The sequence below is a fragment of the Peromyscus californicus genome, unplaced genomic scaffold (genome assembly GCF_007827085.1).
Source record: "Peromyscus californicus insignis strain IS unplaced genomic scaffold, ASM782708v3 Scaffold_17__1_contigs__length_78620276, whole genome shotgun sequence".
Taxonomy (NCBI): Eukaryota; Metazoa; Chordata; class Mammalia; order Rodentia; family Cricetidae; genus Peromyscus; species Peromyscus californicus.
The window spans coordinates 3599019-3624368 of NW_026294469.1; the positions used below are offsets into that span (position 1 = coordinate 3599019).

Genomic DNA, 25350 nt, shown 5'->3' on the forward strand with positions numbered 1-25350 from the left:
TGAGCTCAGGTCTTTTGGAGGAGCAGCACTCATTCTTAGCTGCGGGGCTCTCTCTCAGGCCCGAGAAGCTGCCTCGCTGCCTCGTAGAGAACAGAAGTTAGTCATAAAGAGAAGGATCAACAGATGCCACGGAGGGTTTGTGTGAAAGCTACCGAGGGTTGCAGAATGGATTCGTCTGCCCTTCATTGGCCCACTCAGCAGTTGTGGAGCTCCTGAGAGTGCCAGCACTGAGTGAGGTGAGCAAGCAAGGTGTGGGTTCCTCCTACAGTGTAGACTCCGCAGACAATATCCTTTGTTTCCGATGATCCCAATTAGAAAATGGCCAGGCATTGTTATAGAAATAGTGAGAAGATTCTGTTAAAAGACAAAAAAAAAAAAGTCAGGTTATCACCACTGATGTTTCCACCTGGAAGAAAGATAATCTTTAAAGAATATTTTTTAACGAAATTGAATCTACAGTATTTTGTCTCACCTCTTCTTCGGAGATGGCAGTTTTGGCAGTTTTCCTAAGCCTGGGTTTCAGAATGTAATTACCAATCACAGCATGTGTTTATTGTGTAGATGGGCCACAGTGTATGTACTTAAGAGTTCTTGTGGGCATTTGTGTGTTCTTTATTGTGCATGCCTTTTTCTTTTCTTTTCTTTTTCTTTTTTTTTTTTTTTTTTTGGTTTATTAGTGGAGTGGAACCTACTTAACTCACTAACCGTGTGGTGATGCTGGGCTTGTGCCCAGGCCTCCCTGTGTAAGCGGGTCCTTTACTGAAATGCCATCTCACAGGACGCCTTTCTGGGCTTTGCTTCTCCTTCTCCTCCTCGTCTGATGCTGACAAGGATGATGTTTAATCCTGCCTGTCACAGACATCTGACAGCATTCTTGGCTTTTCTGATTTATTAAATGGCATACTGAATCTGAAGGGGAAGTCTCACAGGCTGCCAGCCTCGGGTCATGGCTGCTTGTTTGATGAAGAGCTCAGTGTTTGCGCCAAACAGTGAACAAACGCAGCCAGCAATGAGCTTCCCACGAATCATTCGTTTATTTGGTTGTTGGGATTGGTCCCTGCTTGTAGTCTGTTCTGCTTTTCTGGGTCTCACTCTATAGACCAGGTTGGCCTCTAATTCATTCTCTTCCTGCCCTGGATTATAGGCATGTCCATCATGCCTGACATCTTAGAACGTTCTCTATGGATCCACTTATAGAAAAAAATAGACCACCGGCCTCTACCTTCAGAGCTTTTCCCTCTGAGCAGTGGGCACGCTGACCAGAGCCATGCGTGGGGTAAGTCTGGCTTTTTAAGGAGCACATCACCCCATCATCTCCCTCCACGTTCCAATACAACCTTATTCCTTTGTAACTACAGTCCCCTCCTTCTTTTCCCCTCTTTCTGCAGTGAGCATATAACTTGGTAATAAGAGCTTATGTTGGAAACCTGCCTTGTGGCACTTGCCATGGGTTTATTTCCTTGTTCTGTTGTGTTTGAAGACAGCCTTGTCTACTGGTTGCCGTGTTCTTGCCATAGTGAATGCTCAGATGGTTTTCCTGACCTTTTCCTTCCTTTCCTGGGAGACAACCACGTTTTCCTACTTTGTCACCTAGCCCTGCCGTGACTCTCTCTGCCCCCTCACTTCTGGCAGATTGTGCCACCACCTCCTTGTAGCCCACAATGCCGGTGTCCCCGACTCTCCCTGACATGCTCCCTGCTGCTGGAGCTGTCTTTCTAGGATGTGTTAAACCTGTGCTTTGGACACTTACCTCGCCTGTGTCACGAGGTAGAACCAAGTCCCTTTTGTGGTTGGCAGGTCAGAACCCGCCCCCTCTGGCATCCTGTGTGCTCATCCCTCAGGGTTCTTTGAAACAGCCATGGGAGCTTGTGTCTCAGTTCACATACTCCCCCCCGACACACACACTAGAAACACACTTTGCCTCCCTCTCTTGCCTAGTCAGCTGTGGCCCAAGCTTTCCTCTTTCTCATAGGCCTCGTCAGTCCTGAGAAGGGAACCTTGTGTGTGGCCAAGTGAGCAGCTGTCACGGGGATCTGGGTTGTCCTTTCTAGACCTGCTTCAGTGTCGGACTGTCACCTCTCAGGGTAGGAACTGGCTGGTCTGTGTGCTGTTTTCCTCCTTACCCGTGTGTTTCAGCACTTCCTCGGAGTCCGGCCCTGTGAGATGACAGGCACTGAATGCCAGAGATGAAGGAGGGTGAATCTTGACCTGAGGACTTGTGGTTCCACAGGGGGAAAAGATGAGAAGTTCTAACTCAGGAAGCTCCTGTGACCAGCAGGCATGGCATAACAGAGGTTGCATCAGAACAAGTGGTTCTGACCCAGGAGGAAGGCCGAGGGTCTCTCCTGTCTCCTGCAGTTATAAAGAATGTGCCAGGCAGGGAAGGGCCTAAGTGCTGGCCTCTAATCCCAGCACTTTGGAGACTGGGGCAGAAGGATCAGACAGTCAAGGCTAGCCTAGGCCACAGTGCAAGGCTGCTCAAAACAAAAACAAACAAAAAGTCCATCTCCTTCCCCGTGTCCCCAGATGCATGCTTGGGACACTCCCTGGCACGTGGTGACTGTGCACTCTGTGAATGAAAGAGGAGCAGAGGGAGGGTGCTGCCACTTAGGAAGTCAATTGCCAGAGGAGCAGTGAGTCTGTCGGAACTCCCTTGTCTGTGGGTGAAGACCGTGGGGAGGTGGGCTGGCCGGGGAGAACTAAGTCACCTGTTGTGCTGGAAAGACGGTTTGGCCAAGTGCTTGCCTCATAAGCATGAGGACTTGAATTCCGTCCCTGGAATCCACGTGTAAAGCTGGGCATCTGGGCAGGGCACACTCCTCCCAGCTGTGATGGAGGACAGGGGGCTTCTGAGGCCCACTAGCCACCCAGCCTCATCTACTCAGCAAGCTCCAGGCTGTCTCAAAGAAGGCAGATGACATTGCTGAGAAACAGTACCAAGGATGTCTGTCCTCTGGCCTTCACATGTACATGCTCACACACCCACACAACCATGCACCCTTCCCACAGTCACTTAGATGGATGCACAAACATATGCACATGTGCACACATGCACACACACAGTTAATCAGCTCTTTTCCTTCAAAGTCTGTTTCCTGGGTCTCGGGAAGGTGAGCCTAACTGATCTGCACTGTGGGCTCCTAAGGCAGGTGCTCCTGCCAGACGTGGTCCCTGATAAGTTCCTTTGCACCCTGATCAAATCAGACCAAATTAGGAAAAGGCCCAGTTTAATGGGTAAAGTGTTCCTGGGTGATTCCCCGGCCCGTACAGAGGAGACAAGGAAATGGGGATGAGAGACCAGAAAACCACGTGTCTATTTTCTGGGTTGCAGCTTATATACCCTGTGGCAATGGTCTTGAGCCTCTCTGGGGGAGGAGCTGTGTTTGGTGGGCTTTGAAGGGGCAGGTTTAGGGTATAGGGTTTAGGGTATACTCTTTGGGTATAGGGATGCCAGGGTGCCAGGGGTTGAGGTGGAGCTCCCACCCAAACATTCCAGACTCTTTGGGTATAGGGATGCCAGTTCAAGTCTGACTACTTCCTGTGGACATGGAACGATGTGGGAAGAGGAGTCAGGAATTGGTGAGCTCACATTCAGCAGGAGGTGTGAGTGGAGGAGCATCTGGTTAATTGTCATCCTGGAGACCTCAGGCATCTGTTTCTTGAGGAAGCAAAGAAGGCAAGTTTCTAGGGAAAAATAGATCATTAACATCTGCCCTAGTTGTACTGTAATGAGGAATGCACAGAGCAGAAGAGCAGATAGGCCCTTTAGTGGGACATCTTGGAAAACCGGAGGGTGGAGGGTCCCAGCTGCTGGACAGACCATGTATCCTGAATAGGTGCCCTCTTGAGTCTGGAGAGATGGTACCAACATGGATGTCCCAGGAGCTTGGCAGCCGAGGGGGTGGTGAGGATCACAGTATGAATGAATAAAGGACCTCAGAAGAGAGAGGTAGGGGAGGTACCCGGCCAGTGGGGGAGTTTGGGCTGGGAGGTGGTGAGTGAGGAGGAAGGGCCTCTGTAAAGAAACTCAAAAGGGCTCAGGCCTGTAGGAGAGCGTGGGGTGGTCCAGAGACAGGTAAGGGCAATGGGGAGAAGGGAGGGTCAAGATAACCTGAGTTCAATGGAGAGCTTGGTGAGCTGTTGTTTGATGAGTCCATTGGCCTTCTCAGCCTTTCCAGAGGACTGTGGGTGATAGGGAATATGGAGCTTCCAGGAGATGTTGAGAGCATCCGACAGAAGCTCCATCACATTGCCAGTTGTCTCGGGGTTGGTGTCCTCGAAGCTGGTGCAGAGGCTGACATATCTGGAGGGCCCCTGGGAATGAACCTGTGAGATACTCAGGAGAGTGTGGGGACCAAGGTGAGTGTGGCCCCCAAAAGACTGAGAATATTGTGACCAAGTAGAGGTGCAGGGCAAGCAGATAGGACCAGAAAAAGAGTGTGAGAAGAATCACCCTGCAGGAATGCAGGGAAGGGTCAGGGTCTTAAGTGGGAAGGAAGGGATCCTGTCCACCCCTGTGACAGAAATTGCTGAGGGAACTGTAGGACCTGAATGAGAAGATGTCAAAACAGAATAGGTAGCTCCTGTGTCCAGAAGAAAGTCAATGGACTTACCCACTACCCAGAGTGTCACCCCAGGCTCGGAGAGGGCAATGGGAGTCAGCAGGTCTAGGCCATGTCAGTTCTCTGCCAGGCTTAGGAGTTCAAAGGCCTGAAGAGTCTCAGTTGCCAATGTTGGTGAGGCTGGACCTCCATGACATGGCATAGGGGATGAGCCTGCATGGGTGCATTTAGATCTCCAGTGCCCAGGCTGTTGGCAGACAGAGCACAGCCTCCTGGGCGGCTGCTGGCTGCATTTATGGTGGAGTCGACTTGGGCTGAGCTCTGGTGGGATGGAGCCTCATGGCTTCCCTTGCCCCCCTTGTGGGGGCCCTGGTGATCTCAGGGCAGCTGCTAAGGCTTGGGCTTGGAGCATATTCTGTTACAGCCTTGTCTATCAGGATGACTCAGCTGTCTCTTTTTGAGCATTAGAAGTGTTAAATGCCATTTTCACCAATTCCTGTAGGGGAGTTTGGGGACCCCTCCTCAACCTATTTAATTTTCTAATATCTGAAGCTGACTGAGAAGTGAAATGGGTGGGAGGCAGGAGTCTGGCGAGACCGTGTATGAGAAGAAACCAGTGAAGATTTGGGGATGTTAGGCCAAGGTGTAAAAGGGAATCAGGATATAGGTTGAGGCATTGAGAGATGGGGGGCCCAGTGTGGGGAGGGGAGGACAGGAAGGAGGGTAAGGAGGAGGAATTTGGTCTTCGATTTTGTGGCCCCAGGGGAGGGGGTTGGGGCAGGTAGAGTTCGGGGGAAGTTGGGGAGAAGCCAGTGTCCCTGGCAGCATGGTCAGAGTAGAATTTGTACGATCCCAGTTCCCAGATAGGCGGGAATCTGGAGGTGCCATGACCCTAGCCAACAAGACTGGTGCTGTAAGACATTGGCCTCTGTAAGGAGGGCAGGAATGCAGAACCCAAAAACGTGGACGTCGGGCAGTTCTGTCCAATTATATCAGATACCCCCAATTTGAATAGATTTTGTAAAACACTCCACAGGGGTGTTTAGGGATCAGGCTTTGAATGGCAAGTGCCGTTTCTCAAGTCTATGCTGGGGACCCGAAGCCTAGCACGATGCGTCCAGTGTGGTAAGTCTTGGGTCAAAAATGGGGCTTGGTTGGGTGGGAAATTCCCTTCAGCAGAACATCTTCTGGAGAAGTGGTCCCACAGAATAAAAGCAGCCCTTTGCTCTGGAACAGGTCAGGTGGAGCAAAGCCCTGTGCTCTGGAACGGATCAGGGGCCTGGAGCAAAGCCCTGTGCTCTGGAACGGGTCAGGGGCCTGGAGCAACTGCGTCTTTGGCACAACACCCTGAAAAATGAAGAGGCCCTGGGCCTCCTAGGCAATGACTTGGGAAGGAAAGTTAACCAGCTGGGAGCTGATCTCAGTCTGGTGGAGAGCAGGTGTGGGGGAGAGGGGTGTTTTCCCACCACGCGGCCCTAGGCCAATGGGGAAAAATCACCCCCCACCCCCCCACCCCCCACCCCCGCCAAGACCTCCAGATGATAAGTTTCTTGTACCCTGATAGGCCTCTCCACTGATGCAGCAATCCAAATGAGACCAAATTAGGAAAAGGCCCAGGTTTAATGGGTAAAGCTTCCCGGGTGATTCCCCAGCCCACAGAGAGGAGACCGCGGAGAGACCAGGAGAGACCAGAAGAACCATGTGTCTGTTTTCTGGGATGCAGCTTATATACCCTGTGGGAATGGTCTTGAGCCTCTCTGGGGGAGGAGCTGTGTTTGGTGGGCTTTGAAGGGGCAGGTTTAGGGAAAGAGATAGGGGAGGGGATTTGAGGTGGGTCTTCTACCAGAACAGTCCCTATGGAAAAAGACAAGACTCCTCCAAAGGTCAATGTGGTATAACTGGATGCTTTCATTTTCTAAGAGGTCGCCCTTTCTGGGAAGGATTTCCACTCCCGTGTGTGGCAGGGTTTCCTGACCCCCCTCCCTGTCTCCCTGCGGATTGATGCCTGGCCCTCACAGGGTAGGCAAATGGTCTATGGTTTCCTGCCTCTTTCCTCCTTCTCAGGCCCAGAGAGATCACAGCAACTGAATGATTTATATCTGCCCTTTGAGGAGCCGGCAGAAGGTCATGCCTGGTGGGCCCTGAAAGCTGTGTTCTGCTGGACAGAAGGAACGTGCTCTTTGGAGGCATTGCTAGGTTATAGTTAGCCCTGCCTTTCCCCCAGGCAGAGCCTCTCCCCTGCAGAGTTGGGTGCAGAGCCAGCTGCACCCTCCGCTGCATAATCTGCATAGCCGCATGCTTCCGAAGGCAGGGGGAAGTCCTGGAGAGCCTGTTCCAAAGCAAGCTGCTCGCAGTGGATTTCTTTCTGTGTAGTTTTGTTTGCATGCAGTTGGCTTTCTAGTCTTGAGTAGTCCAACAAGCTCTTGGATTTTAATTTCACTGGCTCAGGTTAAAGCTTCCTGAGTGTGTGTGTGTGTGTGTGTTGTGTATGTGTGTGTGTGTGTGTGTGTGTGTGTGTGTGTGTGTGTGTGTGTGTGTGTCACAGTATACTTTATCCTCACAGACATTGAGACCAATGTGCTATCTTAGGCATGAAATTCACTGTATTTTTATTTGATAAGAATGGGGTTTTCACTTTGTGGCACTTGGTTTTTCTTTACTGAGTTCTATGCAGATAGGAATTGATGGGTTTTTTTCTGTTGGTTACTGTTGCTGCTTGCGTTTTTCTCGGTCCTCTGCTGGGATCTAGATTGTTAAACTTCATTTCCCAAGTTTGGACATTGCCCATGTTTCTTTAGCTGTCCAGCTAACCCCTCAGCTGGCCTTGATTGGCCGCAGTGCCCTTGCCCCACCTCTGTCTTATCCCTCGGCTGGTTTTGATTGGCTGCTGTGCTCTTGCCCCGCCTCTGTCTTATCCCTCGGCTGGTTTTGATTGGCCGCAGTGCCCTTACCCCGCCTCTGTCTTATCCCTCGGCTGGTTTTGATTGGCTGCTGTGCTCTTGCCCCGCCTCTGTCTTATCCCTCGGCTGGTTTTGATTGGCTGCTGTGCTCTTGCCCCGCCTCTGTCTTATCCCTCGGCTGGTTTTGATTGGCTGCTGTGCCCTTGCCCCGCCTCTGTCACCTGTCGTCTCTTCCTCAATGCTGCTTCCTCCTAAATCAAGATTCTACTTCCTTTAATAAGGAAAACACAGGGTAAATGGAGCCAAGTTTCCCTTCTCAATCCCAGATAAGGATGGAGGGAGAGAGGAGGAAGACTTTTAGGTACTTGTTTTCTGGGAAAAAAATGAATGTTGAGAAAGTCAAAAGGAGAATTTCACTCCTAGGCTCAGGGTTTGTTTATGTGGGGGACAAGAATATCCGTGCAGCTCCTGAAGAAGAGATTCTAGAACACGTTTATTTCTCCTGGGTTTACCTAGTCGATGTCTGAGATGGAGTGTCCGTGCAGTAACGTCTGTCCAGTTCAACTAAATATGATGTCTCAATAAAATCTTAGATTCATAATAAGAAATGTATCCAGGCTTTGGGTATTTACATTTGTTATTACGTTTATTTATTTTATTTATGCAAGGGATGGGAAAATGCATGTCCCAAGTGTCTGTGGGGATCAGAGGACAGCTTGCAGGGATCAGTTCTCTCCTTCTACCATGTGGGTCCCTGGGATCAAATTCGGGTCATCGGGCTCAGGGCAGGTACCCTTATTTCTGAGCCATCATACTGGTCTAGGCTACGTAGTCTTCCTTTTTTATTCTTACCCTGTTCTTTTGGATGGACAAAGACTCCAGAACATTCACCACTCAGAATGTTCATTGTGATTCCATAGGAAATGCAGACATCCATTGTTGGGAAATTGGTATGCTTAAGTATATTGTATTATATTGGCTAGAACACCCCCTGCAGAATACCCACAGGACTCAGGGCACAATCACAATGTGTGGTTCATGACAACAGGATGTGGGGTGGAATCAGCAAAGTGGAGGATGTCTGGGGCAAAGTCTAGATGGGACCAAGCGCAGGTTCCCAAGGGTGCTGCTCTCCAGAGGAGTCACATGCTTTCCTCAGCAATGATTGAAGAGACAAAAGAAGCGTTACCCTGAGAGTATCTCCTTCAGACCCCAGGCCCAGTTTTATTACAGGGGGGCCAGTTCTGTAGGCATCCCCTGCCTCACACATCCCCACCTTCCAGACTTTCAGACAAAACCAGGTGTCCCCAGAGACATGTCTTCTGAAATCTGAGCTTTCTGCCTAGCCAGGGACACACATGGCAGACAGGCCTTTAGAAGCACAGCAGGAGGACCACTGGGTTCATTCTTTTTTGCATGTACTATTGAGGACTGTGGGGGTCCAGCCCCTTGAAAGTCCCCTCCCAGGGTCCAGGAAGAATCTACAACCAGCTGATAATTAATCTTTAATGAAAAGAAATGAATCTATGTACATGAAACTCCTTAGTCCATACACTTTATTCTTCTGTGTCGGTTCTCTCTCTACACAGCTTCTATTCTGCTCTCAAGCCTAGCTCCTTTCTTGTCTGATTTCTCCCTACATTTATCTGCTGACCCCTCTAAGCTCTAACTTAATTCTCTCATCTTAGTTCTGCCCCATCTAAGTTCTTATCCATCTAGTTCTTTCCCATATCAGCTCCTCTCCCATCTTCTCTCTCATCTTGTTCTTCCCCATCCTGTTCTTCCCCATCTGGCTCTTCCTCATCTTCCATCTTGTTCCTCTAGTCCTCTCTTCTAGCCCTTCAATCTAGTTCTTCCCATCTCAGTTTGTTCCTCTCCAGTTCTTACCCATCTAGTTCTTCTGTTCTCTTGTCTCTTCTCTATCTCGTCTTCAAGTTCTCTCTTCAAAAATCCTCCTCTCTCTCCTTCTGCCTCTCAGTTCTCTGACTCTCTCAGTTCTCCCTAAGTCTCTCAGGAATCCAGTTATAAACCCAAGCAATAGCAATCCTCTCACAGAGCGAGGTCACCAGGCTTGAATTCTTACAGGGTCTTAAAGGCAGGTAAGAATTTTCCTCAGGCAGTGACCACCAGGCTTTCTTTTACAACCCAAAAGGGGAGTGGTAAAGGAGGAAGTCAATAGAGAGCTAATGATCAGTTAATATATCAAGAAGGGAATTTATGTGCTCAATCCACATTCCTAGAAGTAGTTAGGTAAGAAATTAGGAGTCTATTAGTAAGGCTGTAAGGAAGGAGGGTCTCACCCTAAATTGCACAAGAAATAAAGCTATCCTCCTGACCTAGGAGACAGGTGTTGTTTCGTTTGGCCTTGGATGCTTAAGTCTGTTCCTAGAGGATACAGAGGTGTCTCTGATAAGGAACTTTCCTCCCTCTGGGAATGGTCCTGGCCGGATGCTGCCAATAATGATAATTACAGGGAGACTTGAACTGGGTTCTGGCTGTGCGTAGCTGTCAGCTATATATATGTATATATCTGAATATTCCTTTAGTAGAGGGGAAGTGGTGCCCAATACATGATGGAGAAGCTACAATAGCACACGAGAAACTCATAGCAGGAAAGGGCTGATAATCAAAAGTCAAATATCACCAAGGCTCTGGAAGGCCCTTGGCTTCTTCCAGGTGTTAGCTTTTTCATAATCAGCTGAAATCCTACGCTATATATTTTTGAGGCTTGTAGCATTGTACCATATCCTAGCTCCCTTCTAGTTCCAGTGGTGTAGTTTATGAATCCGATTTTATTTGATACCATATATTTCTGAAATCGCATGCATTTCTGCTGTTGTCAGGCCCTGCTAGCCTGTGTGAGGTCATGGGTTCCATTTGTTCACAGAGGGCAGAGCAGTAACGTCCTGTCGATACTGGGGCAGGCTAGGCCAGTAAGCTTGTCTGTTGTCTCAAGAGAACTTGGTTCTGAAAATTCCCGCCAGGCAGCCTCTCCTCCAAACATGAAGATGCTCTCAGACAACCACAGATGAACCTGCCCCCTATCTGAAGGTAGAAATGTGCTCAGAGGCAACATGGACAGCAGGAAGCTGAGGGCCTGTGGAGAGGGACCAAGGGGCCATGGAGAGTGACTGTCTCACCTTCCACCTTGGAAGTCTTGTTTGTGGGATGTTTTCTGGAGGGTTCTGCTAAGGACCAGCTTGGTCTTTGCCACCCTCTTCACTGTCGATGTCCCCAGTCTGGGACAGTATGTGAACACCAGCCTTTGCCATAGAGCAAATGAAAACACCCTTAATACACAGTAAGCATCAGATGGAGGTATTGTGGGAATTCTTCACATGTCTACATTTAACATGAGTGACTTTTTTGGACATTGCATTGGCATTTTGATCTAGTAAGTGTGAATTAACCATTCTGTTTGCTTGTTAATACTTTTTGGCAAAACACCTTGCTCAGTGGGTGGGCACAAATTTAGCCACGGATCAGACTGAGAACTCTTCTTTGAGGAGTGAAAATACAGGGGAGAGACAGACAAGGGTGTGAGAAAGGTCTGCCCAGAAACATCACAGTGGCTCCAGGAAGCAGTGGGGGTTCCACAGAAACTGGGGGAAAATGGGGTTTAGATGGACTTCTGCCTGCTTCCCTCCTCCTTCTCTTTCTCCCTCTCCCTTCCTTCAGCCTGTTCCCCCTTTTCTTCCATCCTTCCTTTCCTTCACTTCTTCCTCCCCCTTCCCCCTCCCTTCCCTCCCCGCCCTCCCTTCTCCTCCCTCCCCTCCCTCCGTCCCCTCCCTCCCTCTATGGGAAGGGTTGGATAGCAGCAGTAATGGACCAGCCCACACTGTTCTTCATGTGGTTGTAGCCTGTGCTGAGAGAACACTGACTGTAAATAGGAAATGGGTAAGCCCCATGAGGCAGGTGCAGTACCGTGACAGCTAATAAATGTGTTTTCAGCTGTTTGCTTCTCTTTTCTCTTTGCAGGTTCTAACTGCCCTGTATCATTATACGAATGCAAACACTATTGCTGGGTTTTAAATCCCCCTCTCCCCTTCTCTTCACAGCCTACATAAAAGGTGGGTGGATCCTTAGGAAAGCCTGGAAGATTTACAATAAGTGCTATGTGGACATCAACGCCCTTCAGGAACTGTATCAGAAGAAGCTAACGGAAGAACCCTTATCTTCTGATGCAGCAAATGATAATCACATGGTGGCTGAAGGGGTGACTGAGGAGTCCCTAAACAGACTGAAAGGTGCTGTTAGCTTTGGATATGGCCTTTTTCATCTTTGCATATCCATGGTGCCCCCAAACCTGCTCAAAATCATCAACCTGCTGGGGTTTCCTGGAGACCGCCTACAGGGCCTTTCTTCACTGACGTATGCAAGCGAAAGTAAGGACATGAAGGCCCCTTTAGCTACGTGAGTAGCTATATTGCAATGCTTTGGTAGATAATATAGTATTGAAAGTAAGTAAACCGCAGTGAGGATTGAAACCAGGAAAAATGCTGGTTGGTGGATAAGGATGCTGTGCCTGTCATGAAATGTCAAGGAGTGTGTTCTGTGCTGTGGTGACATGATCCTGTTAGTCGGAGAGCTGGGACACTGCTTGTTAAGTCCCCTGAATCCTCTATGTGTTATTTCCTTATTTTCATGTGTGTGCATGTGCATGTTTATGCACACACATATGTGTGTGTGTTTGTATATGTGGGGGCACACATGCACAGTATGTGGAGACGAAAGAGCAACATGGGTGTCTCCCTCTGAGACAGGCTCCTTTGAGACGGCCTCTGTCATTGGTCAGAGCTGACCAAGTCGTTTAGGCTGACTAGCCCAGGGATCCACTTGCCTGCACCTCCCCAGCACTGAAATTACAAGCATGTACTCCCAGGCCCATCTTTTCATGTGGGTTCTGGGGATGGAGCCTAGGTCCTCATTCTTGGGAGGTAAGCACTCTCCCAGTCGAGCTGTTTCCCCGGCCAGTGTAGTTAGTTGTTTTTTACTCTTTGGGGGCCCGCCACCCATCTCCCAAATAAATACATGGAGACTTATTTCTACTCATGAATGCCCGGCCTTAGCTTGACTTGTTTCTAGCCAGCTTTTCTTAACTAATTGTCCAGTCTACCTTTTGCCTCTGGGCTTTTCCCTATCTCTATTCTGTATTTCTTTCTTTCCTTCTGACTCCGTGGCTGGTTATGTAACTGGCTGACTGGGTGGCTGGGTGGCTGGCCCCCGGCATCCTCCTCTCCTCCTTTTCTCACTCCTCCCCGTCTTCTTCTCCTCCTATTTATTCTCTCTGCCTTGCTATTGGCCATTCAGCTCTTTATTAGACCATCAGGTATTTTAGACAGGCACAGTAACACAGCTTCACAGAGTTAAACAAATGCAACATGAAAGAATGCAACACATCTTTGCATCATTAAACAAATATTCCACAGCATAAACGAATCTAACACACCTTAAACTAATATTCCACAACAGGCCAGCCCAAGTTATGAGTTGACCTATCATCCAGCCTCCAATGATTTTTTAAGGAGTTTTGTATCTTTACTACAGTCTTTCAGATGCACACTTCTGGTTTTATTTGAATTTATAAGATCAAATTTTGTGTGACTCTGAAATTTTTGTCCTTGCAAAGAATACAAATGTTGGGTAACCTTCCTTGATGACTCTAGTTAGTTGGTGTAGCATATATAGTTTATTTATCCCCCAATAACCCATTAAATTGAGCCATATTAAAATTAAAATGCTTAAAATGCATAAAAGGGATATGGTTTTAAAATTTCATTCTGGGGGCTGGAGAGATGATGGCCCAGCAGTTAAGAGCACTTGTTGCTCTTACAGAGGATTTGGGTTTGGTTCCCAGCACCCACATGGCAGCTCACAACCCTCTGTGGCTCCAGGACCAGGGGGTCTGATGTCCTCTCCTGGCCTCTGTGGGCACTACACATGTGTAGTGCTCTTACCGTGCACGCAGACGAAACACACCCATACACATAAGAAGAAACAAATCTTTAAAATTTCTGTCTGGAAAACAAACACTCTCCTCAGTCTGCGCTGCCTGACAGATCCTGGGTCTGTTTCTCTGATGTGACACCATCATGGCAGAAATTTCTCCTTACTCTATGATGTCATACATGACCTCAGTGAGATGCAGTTTTACACGTGTTAGCCTTGAAGGGTTAAAGGTGACATGAAAATCATGGAAAAAAGCTTTACCCCGTCACGGTCACTAAATTGAACAAACAGTGGCCCTTTACTAAATAGTGTTAACGGGCTTGTAACTTGTGGACATTTCTTGCTTATGGCTTAGTATTGTTTTGTGTTTATTTCTGAAAAAGGGATTGGAATTAATTTGGCAATTAGTATGTTTTCCATAGGGGCTTAGATTTACCAGTGCACTAGATGTAAGGTTCACATGGAAACATTTGATGTGCTGGTTAAGTGCTTGTATGTGTTCATCAAAGCAGATCTCAGTGATTTTACTCTCTATGTGCCTAGTTTAATTTCACTAACTTGAACTTGGAGAATTTTAAATAATTTATGTTTTTACATTGTTTAACATCTTCTAAGGCTGGGAAAGGGGCCTTTAATCTGTTTCTCTCAGTTACTTAATGCTTATATATAATTTGCAACTGTAGATTCTACATTTAAGTCTAGAGTCTGTGGCTTACACCATATACATATGTGTGTATTTTTAAGATAGGTGTAGGATCTCACTGTGTAGCCCTCCTATATAAAACAGGCTGGTCTGGAACAAACAGAGATCTGCCTGTCTCTGCCTCCCAAGTGCTGGGATTAAAGGAGTGAGCCACCACAGCTGGTCTGCACCCTGACTTACGAACACACATTTTTTACTTCTACACAATGTAAAGGCTTTTATTACAAAGAGACAAGAAACTGATGGTGACTGTCTCCAATGTGTGCACAGGATGAGTGAGGTGTAGAATCCAGATGTTTCTGTTAGTAACGACACAGCTGGAAGCTTCAGGACAGCCACATGCTTCTGTGTTTTCCCCTCTTGTCACATGCATAGGGGACTATTGACTGACATCTGATGCTAAAGGAGCAGTTTTCCAGACACTGACAGAAATAGAGACGGGGAAGCACTCTGATTGTACTTTTTGGACTATTGCACGCATAGCAAGATTTTATTGAGGAAAGCCGGTTTTGGAAGAGCACATGCTGATTTTTATTTTGAAAACAGAGAGCATCTCAGTGAACCCTGGCTCGTGGTCTCTCTCTCTCTCCCTGTCTGCCTGCAGATTAGCTTTGCTGTGGTACCACACTGTGGTTCGCCCATTCTTTGCCTTGGATGGCAGTGATAACCAAGCAGGCCTGGATGAAGCCAAGGAAATTCTTCTCAAAAAGGAAGCTGCTTACCCGAACTCTTCTCTCTTCATGTTTTTCAAGGGGCGGATCCAGCGATTAGAGGTATGGCACCTTCCCCAGCTTCTTAAGTAAACTTCTGATGGCATGTCTCTGATTTCTGCTCAGGGGCTGCTGTGGGTGTGCCAGGATGCCTCGGGCCCAGGACCATTGTCTCCTGGTACCTTTTGTTACGTCAGGCCTGAGGAGGACCGTCTCAGGAGCCCGGGATATCAGTCAGTTACCTTCGGTTCAGGGGACAGGGGCAGAGCTGGGACAAGAGACTTCAGTAATGAGAGTGAGTGGCATTCTTAAGCTTAAGGTACAAGGGTACTGTGAAGTCACTTAGGTAAAGGACACAAAATATAACCCTTTCCTCCTCTGAGTTAGTAATGATCTTACCTGTTGGTTGGTTTATGCAATGAAATCATCAGCTTTGAGATGAACGTTGCTCTTCCCACATGTTCATCCGCTCGGTTTCTGTATGTACGTGCCAAGTGCTCTTCTCATGTGGTCCAGTCCCACCCTCAGAGTCAGCCTGAGCGTAGACACAGAATTGTCACTGTCAGGCAACAGAAAAGGGAGACAGGGACCCACGAGGGCTTCTGATCATTCCTGAGATTTCCCACACATGAGCTCAGGCTCTCTCTCCAGACCCAGACCACACCCTGGCTGCGCAGGGCCCACTTCTCTGTATCTTTTGTCCTGTTCAGGAGCGTGAGGGTTTGGGGGAAATGGAGAGGCTGCAGACATCGGAATGAAGGTGGCTGCTCTCACTGCAGAACCCCCCATTTTCTTACCAGTAGTTGCCAATACACCAACGGGAAGCTTTGACACTCTTTGCCCTCTAGCTAGGAGTCCCTCCATCTGTCAGAAGTCAGCCCCAGGCAACCCCAGGTGGACGGTGGAGGATTTTCTGCTGATTGTTGCTTTCTGGGCACGAGATGGGTTTGGCTTTTTCCTTTCGCTTCTGTCGTTTAAGGCTGGGTTTGGTGGTGTGCAGTGTCATTCAGAAACAGTGTGCAATCATCGTTCTTCTGCACTGGCTCATGCAATGGCTCTGATCCCTGGACACTGTGAAACAGCCTCTGACTCTGGCTCTCCCTGTATTGAGGATATTCGCAGCTTTGTAATTTTATCTCACTATCTGTGTGTGCATACTCGCGTTCACATGCACACGTGCGTGATGGAGGACATGTGCTGTGACATACGTGAGGAGGTCAGAGGACATTTGGAATCAGTTCTCTCCTCCCACTTTTATGTGGATTCTAGAGCTCAATGTCAGGTCCGGAGACCGACTGGCAGGTGCCTCTGCCTGCTGAGCTGCCTCCCAGGCCCCAGGCTTTGACTTCCTATTTGACTTTGCTGCTGTGAGTAATCTTGTCCAGCAACTCTGGGAATTGAATCCAGGGCCTTGCACATGCTAAGCAAGTGTGCTTCCACTGACCTGCAGCCTCAGCTCACTCTGTGAGTTTAATTCTCCAAGCCCTGGTGTAGATAAAACATGCTTTAGAGATTGCTCTATAGCCCAGGTTGGCCTGGAACTTGCTACATAGCCCAGGCACGTCGTTGGTTCACAATAATCTCGCCTTGGCTCCCTAGGTGGTGGGATCCCAGGCAGGCGCTGTCCTGCCCAGATCTGAGATCACACTGACAGTCTATTTTGAAGCACAGTAGAGATGCCCACACACTTAAGATGGTGGGATCCCGGGCAGGCACCATCCTGCCCAGATCTGAGATCACACTGACAGTCTATTTTGAAGCACAGTAGAGACACCCACACACTTAAGCAGGTAGCCAAGTTAGTTTTCATCTCAGTATCTTGAAACTTTTTGTTTGTGCTCAAGCTTGTGAGCTCAGGGTTAGCATTCTCCTTTCTCTTGCTCTTAAAATGCAGCTCTGACTTGTGGGTGTTTGAATGCGGATGGCCCCATGGGCTCATATGTTTTAATATTTGGTCCCAGTTAATAGAACTGTTTGGGAAAGATAGGAGGTGTGGCCTTGTTGGAGGAGGTGTGTCACAGGCGTCAGGCTTTGAGATTTCAGAAGACTTGTGCCATTCCCACTCAGCTCTCTGCCTCCCGCTTGTCTCAAGCTGTGAGCTCCCAGCTGTTCCTGCCTGTGCTCTGCCACCGTGGACGCCAACACTCTGAATCCGTAAGCTCAGTTAAGTGCTGTCTCTTGTAGGTTGGCGTGGTCTTGGTGTTTTGTCACTGAAATCTAAAAGTAACTAAGACAATGATCATCTCTTGTGCATTCAATACTGTTTGCTAGTGTTCTTTTCTTTCAAACTTGGGGACTTGAACCTGCTTGTAGGGAGAGATGTCTGGTTACTACTGTTCTTCTGTTCCCTTCGGTTTGTGCAGGAAAAAATAAGATTGAAAGTACATGAATGAAAAAATTGTGAACTTCTTAATTATTGGTACCATTAGTCACTGAACATAGTTATGGTGCATGTGAAACAGAAGTAAGCTTTGTAGCTACATGTGGGTCCTGTCCTCCAATATGGACCCTTTGTACATTTATGCAGATATGCCCAAATGTGAAACAGTGAGCTGAGATTACAGGCAGGCCAACACGCCAGCATGCCCATTGGCTCTTAAGTGTGCCCTGGATGTCCGGGCTCTGTCCCTTAGCTGTAGAAGCCACTGCTTTATCTCCTGAGTCAACTCCCACCCAGATACAGCTTTAAATTTACCGTTAGTTTCCTTCAGTTAGTTAGACCCGTGGTAGTATTAAGACCATTGAGATACAATGAGAATTTGCCTTGATTATTTTTTAGATTCAATTTAATATTTTTAATTTTGTGCGTGAGTGCGAGTGCCTGTGGAAGCTGGAGGCGTGAGATCTCCCTGGAGCGGCAGTTCGGGTGGTGCTGTGCCGCTGCGCCGTGGGCGGGCTTGAGCTCCTGTCCTCCAAGAGCAGCACGTGTGCTCAGCCCCTGGGTTATTAAAGTGTTAGGGACAGTCTATGTTTTAATAAGCTGTTTTCTATAGTTCTCTAGTCTTTTTTCCCTTCGAGCAGTACAGACTTGTACATTTTCCCTCTTGTTTGGTATTAACAATCAAATCTGTATGTTACCCATATATATATGTATGTATTTGGTTCAGTGTATGCTTTCATACTTTGTGAGTGCTTTCATAGTTATGTGATATGACAACTTGGTAATATAGGTGCTTTTTAGTATTTATCTCTAAGAAAATGCCCAGCTAGTCATGTGGACTAAAGTAGCTATCTGTAAGTTCATGAAGATATCCTATAAAGAGTAGCTGTCACACAAACATTTCATGGACTCTTATTTTGAAAGCATCCCCTGAACTCTTGCTCACACTTGTGACTGTCTCCTGGGGAGGGGGCGGCTGTGTTTAGTGTTGTAGTAGAAGTCCTGGGCTAGTCCAGGGTTGGCCTGCTGCGCAAATCAGTTAAACCATTAAGAGGAGTCTTTGCATGTTGAGAAGGGAAGCTGCTGGTCACCAGCTTCCTCCTTTCTTGCAAACCTGTGTCTGAAGGAGATACAAGGTGACTGCCTTCTCAGGATCCTTCTGTGTCCCTGGGAGGCCCATTCCAGGGTCCCCTGCAAAGGCAAAGTCAGTGAGTGCTCCAGTCCTTTCTATAAAATGACAGAGGGTTTGCATGTGTTGACACATTCTCCAAACACTTTAATTTCTAGTGTCTACATTATACCATGTGGTACAGTGCAGTGCAAATGCTAACTAAATGATTGTTTTCCTGTATTGTTTAAAGAAACAAGCGTGTACAGGTACAATTTAAAATTTGTGAATTTGAGTTTGAATCTGCAGTAGGGGACCCACACTGTAGAACCTGTGGATACAGTTTGTGTTGGGATTTTGATGTGCTGCTAAAGAGTTTCATTTCTTTAGAGTTATGTTTTTACTTCAAAGATGTGATAGTAAGGAACTGAATTAAATAAATGCTAATGAGACAAAATGCAAATGCATTTAAGTGAAGCTCTGTGCTTGTGACCAGGAGACCCAAGATGAGGGCACAGGAGAACCCCCACAGTCTATGCCTAAGGGGCCCCTTCACTATAGCCCTCCAACACCCGTGGTGCTTACTTCTAGGACCAAACAGCCATATGGAAGAAGTTTAAATGTGCTTTGTCTCTTTTTTTAGATGTATTCATTTTTATTTTATGTGTATGCGTGTTTTGGGTATGTGTGAGCACCACATGCATACAGTGCCCCAGGAGGCCAGAAGAGGGCCTCAGAAGCCCTGGAACTGGAGTTACAGATGGTTATGAGCAGCCACGTGGGAGCTAGGAATCCAGGTCCTCTGGAAGAGCCGCCAGTGCTGAGTCATCTCCCAGCCCCATGGACTTTATCTTTCCTGTCTGTCATGTGTGTGTCATATACATATATGTCCTATGCACTTACACAGAGACCTACATATAAACAGAGTGTTGGTCTCTTTGGATTGTCTGAGCCCCAGCTGTCAGTGAGCCTCAGATGTTCAGGCAGCTTCTGGCTGTCAGGAATCGAGTCAAGCAGTCCATGTTTCAGTGGAGATGGTGCCTGCTGCCATTTGAAATGGTCTGATAGCTAGAGAGATGGCTCAGTCGGCCGGTCGGCCGGTCGGTAAGAGTGCTGGCTGCTTTTGTGAGGAGCAGAGTCCAGTTCTCACACCCACATCAGGGAGCTCACAACCCTTGGTAACGCCAGCTCCAGGAGATTCTGTGTCCTTATCTGGCCTTCACAGACAGCTGCACTACATGTGCACACACACGAATGAATGAATGAATGAATGAATGAATGAATGAATGAATGAATGAATATTTGAAATGATGAGCTAAATGCACATTTGTGGCCCTGTTTCTGGAACCTTCACTGTGCAGTTGTCAGGGCAGTGTTGAGATCAGCCTCTTGGTTGGTGTCTTGTAAGAGGCAGTGGCCTGCCTGTCCTGCTGCCTTTTGAATTCCCTGCTAGATCTCCTTCCCGCTGAGCAAGGCACAGTGAGGGACATCCCTCCCTTTGTGCTGTCTTCAGGGACGCCTTTGATTGCTGACCTTTACTTCATGGCACCTGGTGTCCCAGTCCTTCCTCGAGGGTGAGGTGGAAGGATTTCCTCATACACTGACGACCTGGTATGATCCGCTGTTTCCGCCCCTTTTATTGACCTGTTATTGCAGGTGTCGTCCACTAGGGGCATGTCCTGTTTAGCTGCAGTGTCAGCTTGCTGGAAGGAAAGCCTCCATTATCAGATCAGATTGGCCTGTGTCCATCTCTGTGTGTGTGTGGGGGGGGCGCCTTGATTGTTGATTGATGTGGGAAGGCCCCGCCCACCGTGAGTGGTGCCAGCCCCCGCGGAGGTGGTCCTGGGCTGTATGGTAAGGCTAGGCATGGCCTGTGAGTGAGCCATGGTTGTGCTTCCTGTTCCTGCTTGAGTGTCCGTCCTGACTTCCCTCAATGATGGACTGTGGTCTGGAAGTGTAAGCCAGCTAACCCTGTCCTCCCCAAGCCGCTTTGGTCAGAGTGCTTTCTCACAGCAACAGGAGGGAGACTAGGGATTGAGGGACCTTTGAAGCGGGCTGCGATACTTCCGCTCTGTACTCCTGTAAGTTACATTGTACACCGGTGCCTCCCAGGGACAACAGCTGTGCTGCTGCTGTTAGACCTCACGACGGTGGCAGGGACTGGAAAGTGGGTGCTGACCCCTGTGGTGAGTCATCCCTCAGGTAGAAAGAAGAGGAGGCCTGCAGAGGTTGTGGGAGCAGGGGCCAGGGCAGAGGGACCACACTCCAAAGGTATGTACACCCATTATCAGAACCCTTTGTTGAAGGGCAACCTGTGTTTTGCATGTGAACAGCATGCCTTATCATCATAATGTAATTTATTTATAGGCTCAGAGGCAGTGCAGGAAGAGAGCTAATTCCCTCAAGTTTGATTAATTGTGTCTTCTTTTCCTCCAGCCCACAGCCCATAACCCACACATACTTCTCTTAATTACCTTGAGTACCCCCCCCCCCAAAAAAAAAACCTCATTGCATTTATTTTCCGAAGTGCAGACACGGTTATTGATTTCATCTGGTGTGGGGAGATGGAAGGCACGTCCATCCTTGAATCCCAGTGAGATGAGGCCGTATTGTATGATATAGTGAAAGTGATTTCACTGACATGAGAAGGTAATAGTAATCCACTGTACTGACTGGTTTTGTGTGTCAACTTGACACAATCGAGTAATCAGAGGAAGGAGCCTCCATTGAGGAAATGCCCCCATGAGATCCAGCTGTAAGGGGGTGTGGGTGTGAGGGAGGGCCATCTCATTGTGGGTGGTGGCGTCCCTGGGTTGGTGGTCCTGGGTTCTATAAGAAAGCAGGCTGAGCAAGCCAGGGGAAGCAAGCCAGTAAGCAGCGCCCCTCCATGGCCTCTGCATCAGCTCCCGCCTCCAGGTTCCTGCCCTGTCTGAGTTCCTGTCCTGACTTCCTTCAGTGATGAACAGCAATGCTGAAGTATAAGCCTAATAAGCCCTTTCCTCCCCAACTTGATTTTTGGTCATGGTGTTTCATGGCAGCAATAGAAACCCTAAGACACCCACGTTGTTCATAAAGGAAACGTGCTTTGCTGCCCTCTTCACCCAGGCTGGACAAGCTGCAGGGTTGGTTCCCATCTCTGGGCTCCTAAGTTTGCCTGAGAGGATGAGCTTGCTGTGTGGAGTCCCCACTGGAGTCCTCGGGTGGTGGTCAGATGCACACTCTCGTTAGACGCCCTTGATAGCAGTGTTGCTGAAGCCATCTTGCTGCCTAACAGTGTCAGTGCTGAGTCACATGTAAGTTGAAACCCCATGCAGTTTTGTGATTTGATTTGTATGGAATCTCCAGGACAGGCAAATGTATAGAGACAGACAATAGACGGTTATTCTATGGCAGCAATACCCTATCCCTGCTCTCTCTCTCTCTCTCTCTCTCTCTCTCTCTCTCTCTCTCTCTCTCTCTGTGTGTGTGTGTGTGTGTGTGTGTGTGTGTGCATGCGCGTGCGCGCGCGCGCGCGCGTGGTACCAGGGAATGTGTGTACACATGTATACACATGTGTATGGAGGCCAGAGGTTGATGTTGGCTGTTTTCCTCAATTCCCACCCTGTGTTTTGAAGCAGGGTCTCTCACTGAGCGTGGAGCTCAAAGGTTGAATGAGGCTGGCTGGTCAGTGAGCTGCCAGGATCCTCTTGTCTCCACTTCCCAGGAACTTGGAGTCTAGGTTTGGGCAGCCATACCCGACTTTCACAGGTTCTGGGGATTGAACTCAGGCCCTTCTAGTTATGTGAAAAGCACTTCATTGGCTCAACCAAGTCCCCAAGTCCCCCCCGACCCTGTGGTTATTTTTCTGCTTCTCTTATGCCCCAGCTATGCAGGGTGAAGCAGTTTAAAGACAGTACATAAAAGATTGCAGAAGAGACGTCACAGGGCATGTAGTAGATAGAAGACCAGGTGTCATCAGGATGGCAATGCTCTTTTAATTGCCACCAAAACCCTAGCAAAATCCCAGTGCAGTGTGGGGGGGACCCACCTCCACTTTTTCCCAGAGTACTCTTGAGTAGGGAGAAGTGAGAAATATTTAGATAGAAATATAGAGGGGAGAGAGACAGATAGAAACACAGGATAGCCTCGGGAAGACCTGGATCAAAACCCACCAGCCCCTTCTGTCTCTTCTAAAGGGCTGTTCATAGAAATGCCAAGAGGTGGAGCAAAAGACCTCCCCCAGCACAGCCACGTGCAGACCCTTCCAAACACCTGGTAACCACGCCTGTGATCAGTCCATCCCCTGTGCAGCCCTGCTGGGTAAAGCGAGCTCAGATCTCACTGGGCAACCTCTGTGGGCTCCCACAGTGCAGTCAATGTCAGAACTGCAGCTTGGGTACTGGAGATGTCGCTCAGTGGTGGGGTACTTGCCTGGCATGTGTGCAAGGCCCTGGGCTCCACCCCTCCAGTGGGCTCCACCCCTCCAGTGGGCTGCACCCCTCCAGTGGGCTCCACCCCTCCAGTGCACAAACCAGCAATGCCCTTGCAGAGATGGGCAAGCAACCTAATCTTAAGGGACCAGAATAGCCAGAACAATCTGGAAAAAGAGGAGCAAAGCTGGAAAGCCTACTCAGAGTACTCAAGATGGTGTGCACGGACGTAAGGATGAACATAAGGGTCAGTGAAGAAGAAGCCCCCCATCGGTCACTCCACCTTCGACAAGGGCATCGAGACCAGTCAATGGTCCAAACAAATGTCTTCAGCAAATGGTGCTGGAACAACTGACTGAACACAATGAGGAAGAGTCTCACTCACAGCAGGGCAGCACTGTAAATGTAGAATCTGAAATCACAGGGCTCTTAGCGAGTGGTTTATACATGACACGGAAAATACAGAGACAAGAGACAAAAATGGGTGAAACGCTCGTGTTACAGATGCGACTGAGAAAGGGAAGTGGCGGCCTCCTCAGCTTGGAATGGACTTTGTAAATCGTGGATTTAATGAAGGACTAGTGTCCCAGAACATGTAGATGAACAGTCTTGTTAAATAAGAAACACAGAGCCAAATGCAGAGTTAAAAGCCAAGAGGTCAGAGCAGTAGCTGAGAGCTGAGACTTAAAACCGCCTTCTTACCCTTCCTGCTGCTGCTGTCCTTCCCCTCAGCAAGAGACCTACTTCCTGTGTATCTGTCTTTTTATTGACTTTCTGTTCTGCCTTCTCATTGGTTGTATACCCAACCACATGTTCTCCTCGTCACTGCCCGTCTATACAGACCTCCAGGTCTTCTATGGTTGGTATTGAGATTAAAGGCGTGTTTCTCCATGCTGGCTGTATCCTTGACCACACAGAGATCTGTCTGTCATGTGATCGGGATTAAAGGTGTGCGCCACCACCGCCCGGCTTCTGCTATGGCTTGCTATTACCTCTGACCCTCAGGCAACTTTATTTATTAACATACAAATAAAATCACATTTCAGTACAAATAAAATATCACCATAGGAACAGTACTAGAGTGCAGTAAAAAAAGATAAATTACCCAGTTTGAAGTTAGCATCAGCTTGCTACATGACTCAACAATTCTCCTTGGAATATACCCGAGAGGTTGCCAGTGTTGGCCAATTTCAGGGGCCCAGCCTCTTAAGGCCACATGGCCTTCAGCAAAGCCTCCTTATTGGCCTACTGATAGCCCATAGTAAATGTCACTGTGTAAAGGGCTGAGAAGCCTATGAAAAGATACTGGGTGTTGAACGTCATTTCAACTGCCAATCAAATCCAGTGGGAGGTAGTACTTCACACCCAGCTGGCTATGTGTAGCAACTAGAAAGGAATGTTCCTGTGACTAGAGAGACTAGAACCCTTGTTCACAGCTGCTGTGAGTGTGAAGTGGACACACTGTAGCATGTCCTCAAAGTGCTAAGCATCATTTACTATGACTCAGCAGTTCTCCTTGGAATCTACTCAAGAGAAATGAAAACATAAATTCCATATTATTTATTATTCATAATAGTAAAAAAGTAAAGACAAGACCAGTGTGGGTCAGCAGATGAAAGAATAGACAGTATGTGGTGCATCCATATAGAGGGCTATAACTCAGCAATAAAAAAGAATGAAGTGTGAGTCAGTACACGCCACCATGTGCTGGTGATACAGGCTAGAAAAAGGCTTGACATGCGCCCCACGCAGCCTTCTGGCTCATTTTGTATGAAGTCTCCAGAACAGGCAAATGTGTGGAGACAGTAGACAGTCACTTGCTTGGATGTGGAGGAAGGCTGTCGAGGAGATGGAGGAGTTCCTGATAATCAAGACTTGTTTCCTTTGAGGATGAGACAATGGAGTTGTGATGGTGTCTGTGAATATGCCAAAGGTCCTTCTCCAGACACGGCATGACATCCCTGCAGAGCGCCATTCACTCTAGGGACCTTTTTGAGGCTGCGTTCCTGATTATGGCTTCAGTCTGTTTCTTTCATGCAGGTCTCTGTTCATGTTCGGTCTTTTCTACCTACGTTTCTTAGTCTTCCGAGCGCTATGACTGAGTTCATAAACTAATATATTCACTATTTCTTTGTTTCCTGAGGAAATGCTTGACATTCTCCTGCTAATTGTTTTTAATTCTTTGGTGTCTCTTTATCATGAACACATTTCAGTGTTCTGCTTTCTCCCCATACAAATTCTTTTTCTCCGTCCTGTCAAAAGCATCCTGGTGCAGTGAAGAAAATGTTGACTGGGATTATCTCCACAAGGACTTGTGGGCCGGGGGTGGTGTGGCTCAGTGGGATGGTGTCTGCCTAGAATGCACAAGTTCTGGGTTCAGCACCTAATACTCTTCCACTTTTGGGCCTTGCCTAGATTTTTAAAAAGTATTATTGCTGGTGTTGCTGTTGTTAGAGAGAGAGAGAGAGAGAGAGAGAGAGAGAGAGAGAGAGAGAGAGAGAGAGAGAGCGCGCGCGTGTGTGTGTGTGTGTGTGTGTGTGTGTGTGTGTGTGTGTGTGTGCATAGCGTGCAGGTGGAGGTCAGGGACACCTTTGTAGACCTGGTTCTCTCCTTCCACCATGATATGGGA

The 25350-nt window shown here is 48.1% G+C and overlaps 1 protein-coding gene across 1 annotated transcript in view; it reads left to right on the top strand.

Moving 5' to 3' along the window:
• Nucleotides 1-25350, top strand: part of Ttc39c (tetratricopeptide repeat domain 39C) — a 95650-nt gene that overhangs the window by 41720 nt on the left and 28580 nt on the right. Inside the window, exons 5-6 of the mRNA XM_052741556.1 lie at nucleotides 11521-11875; nucleotides 14719-14887. Of these exons, the coding sequence (XP_052597516.1) occupies nucleotides 11521-11875; nucleotides 14719-14887 (524 nt within the window). The remainder of the gene's footprint in view (nucleotides 1-11520; nucleotides 11876-14718; nucleotides 14888-25350) is intronic.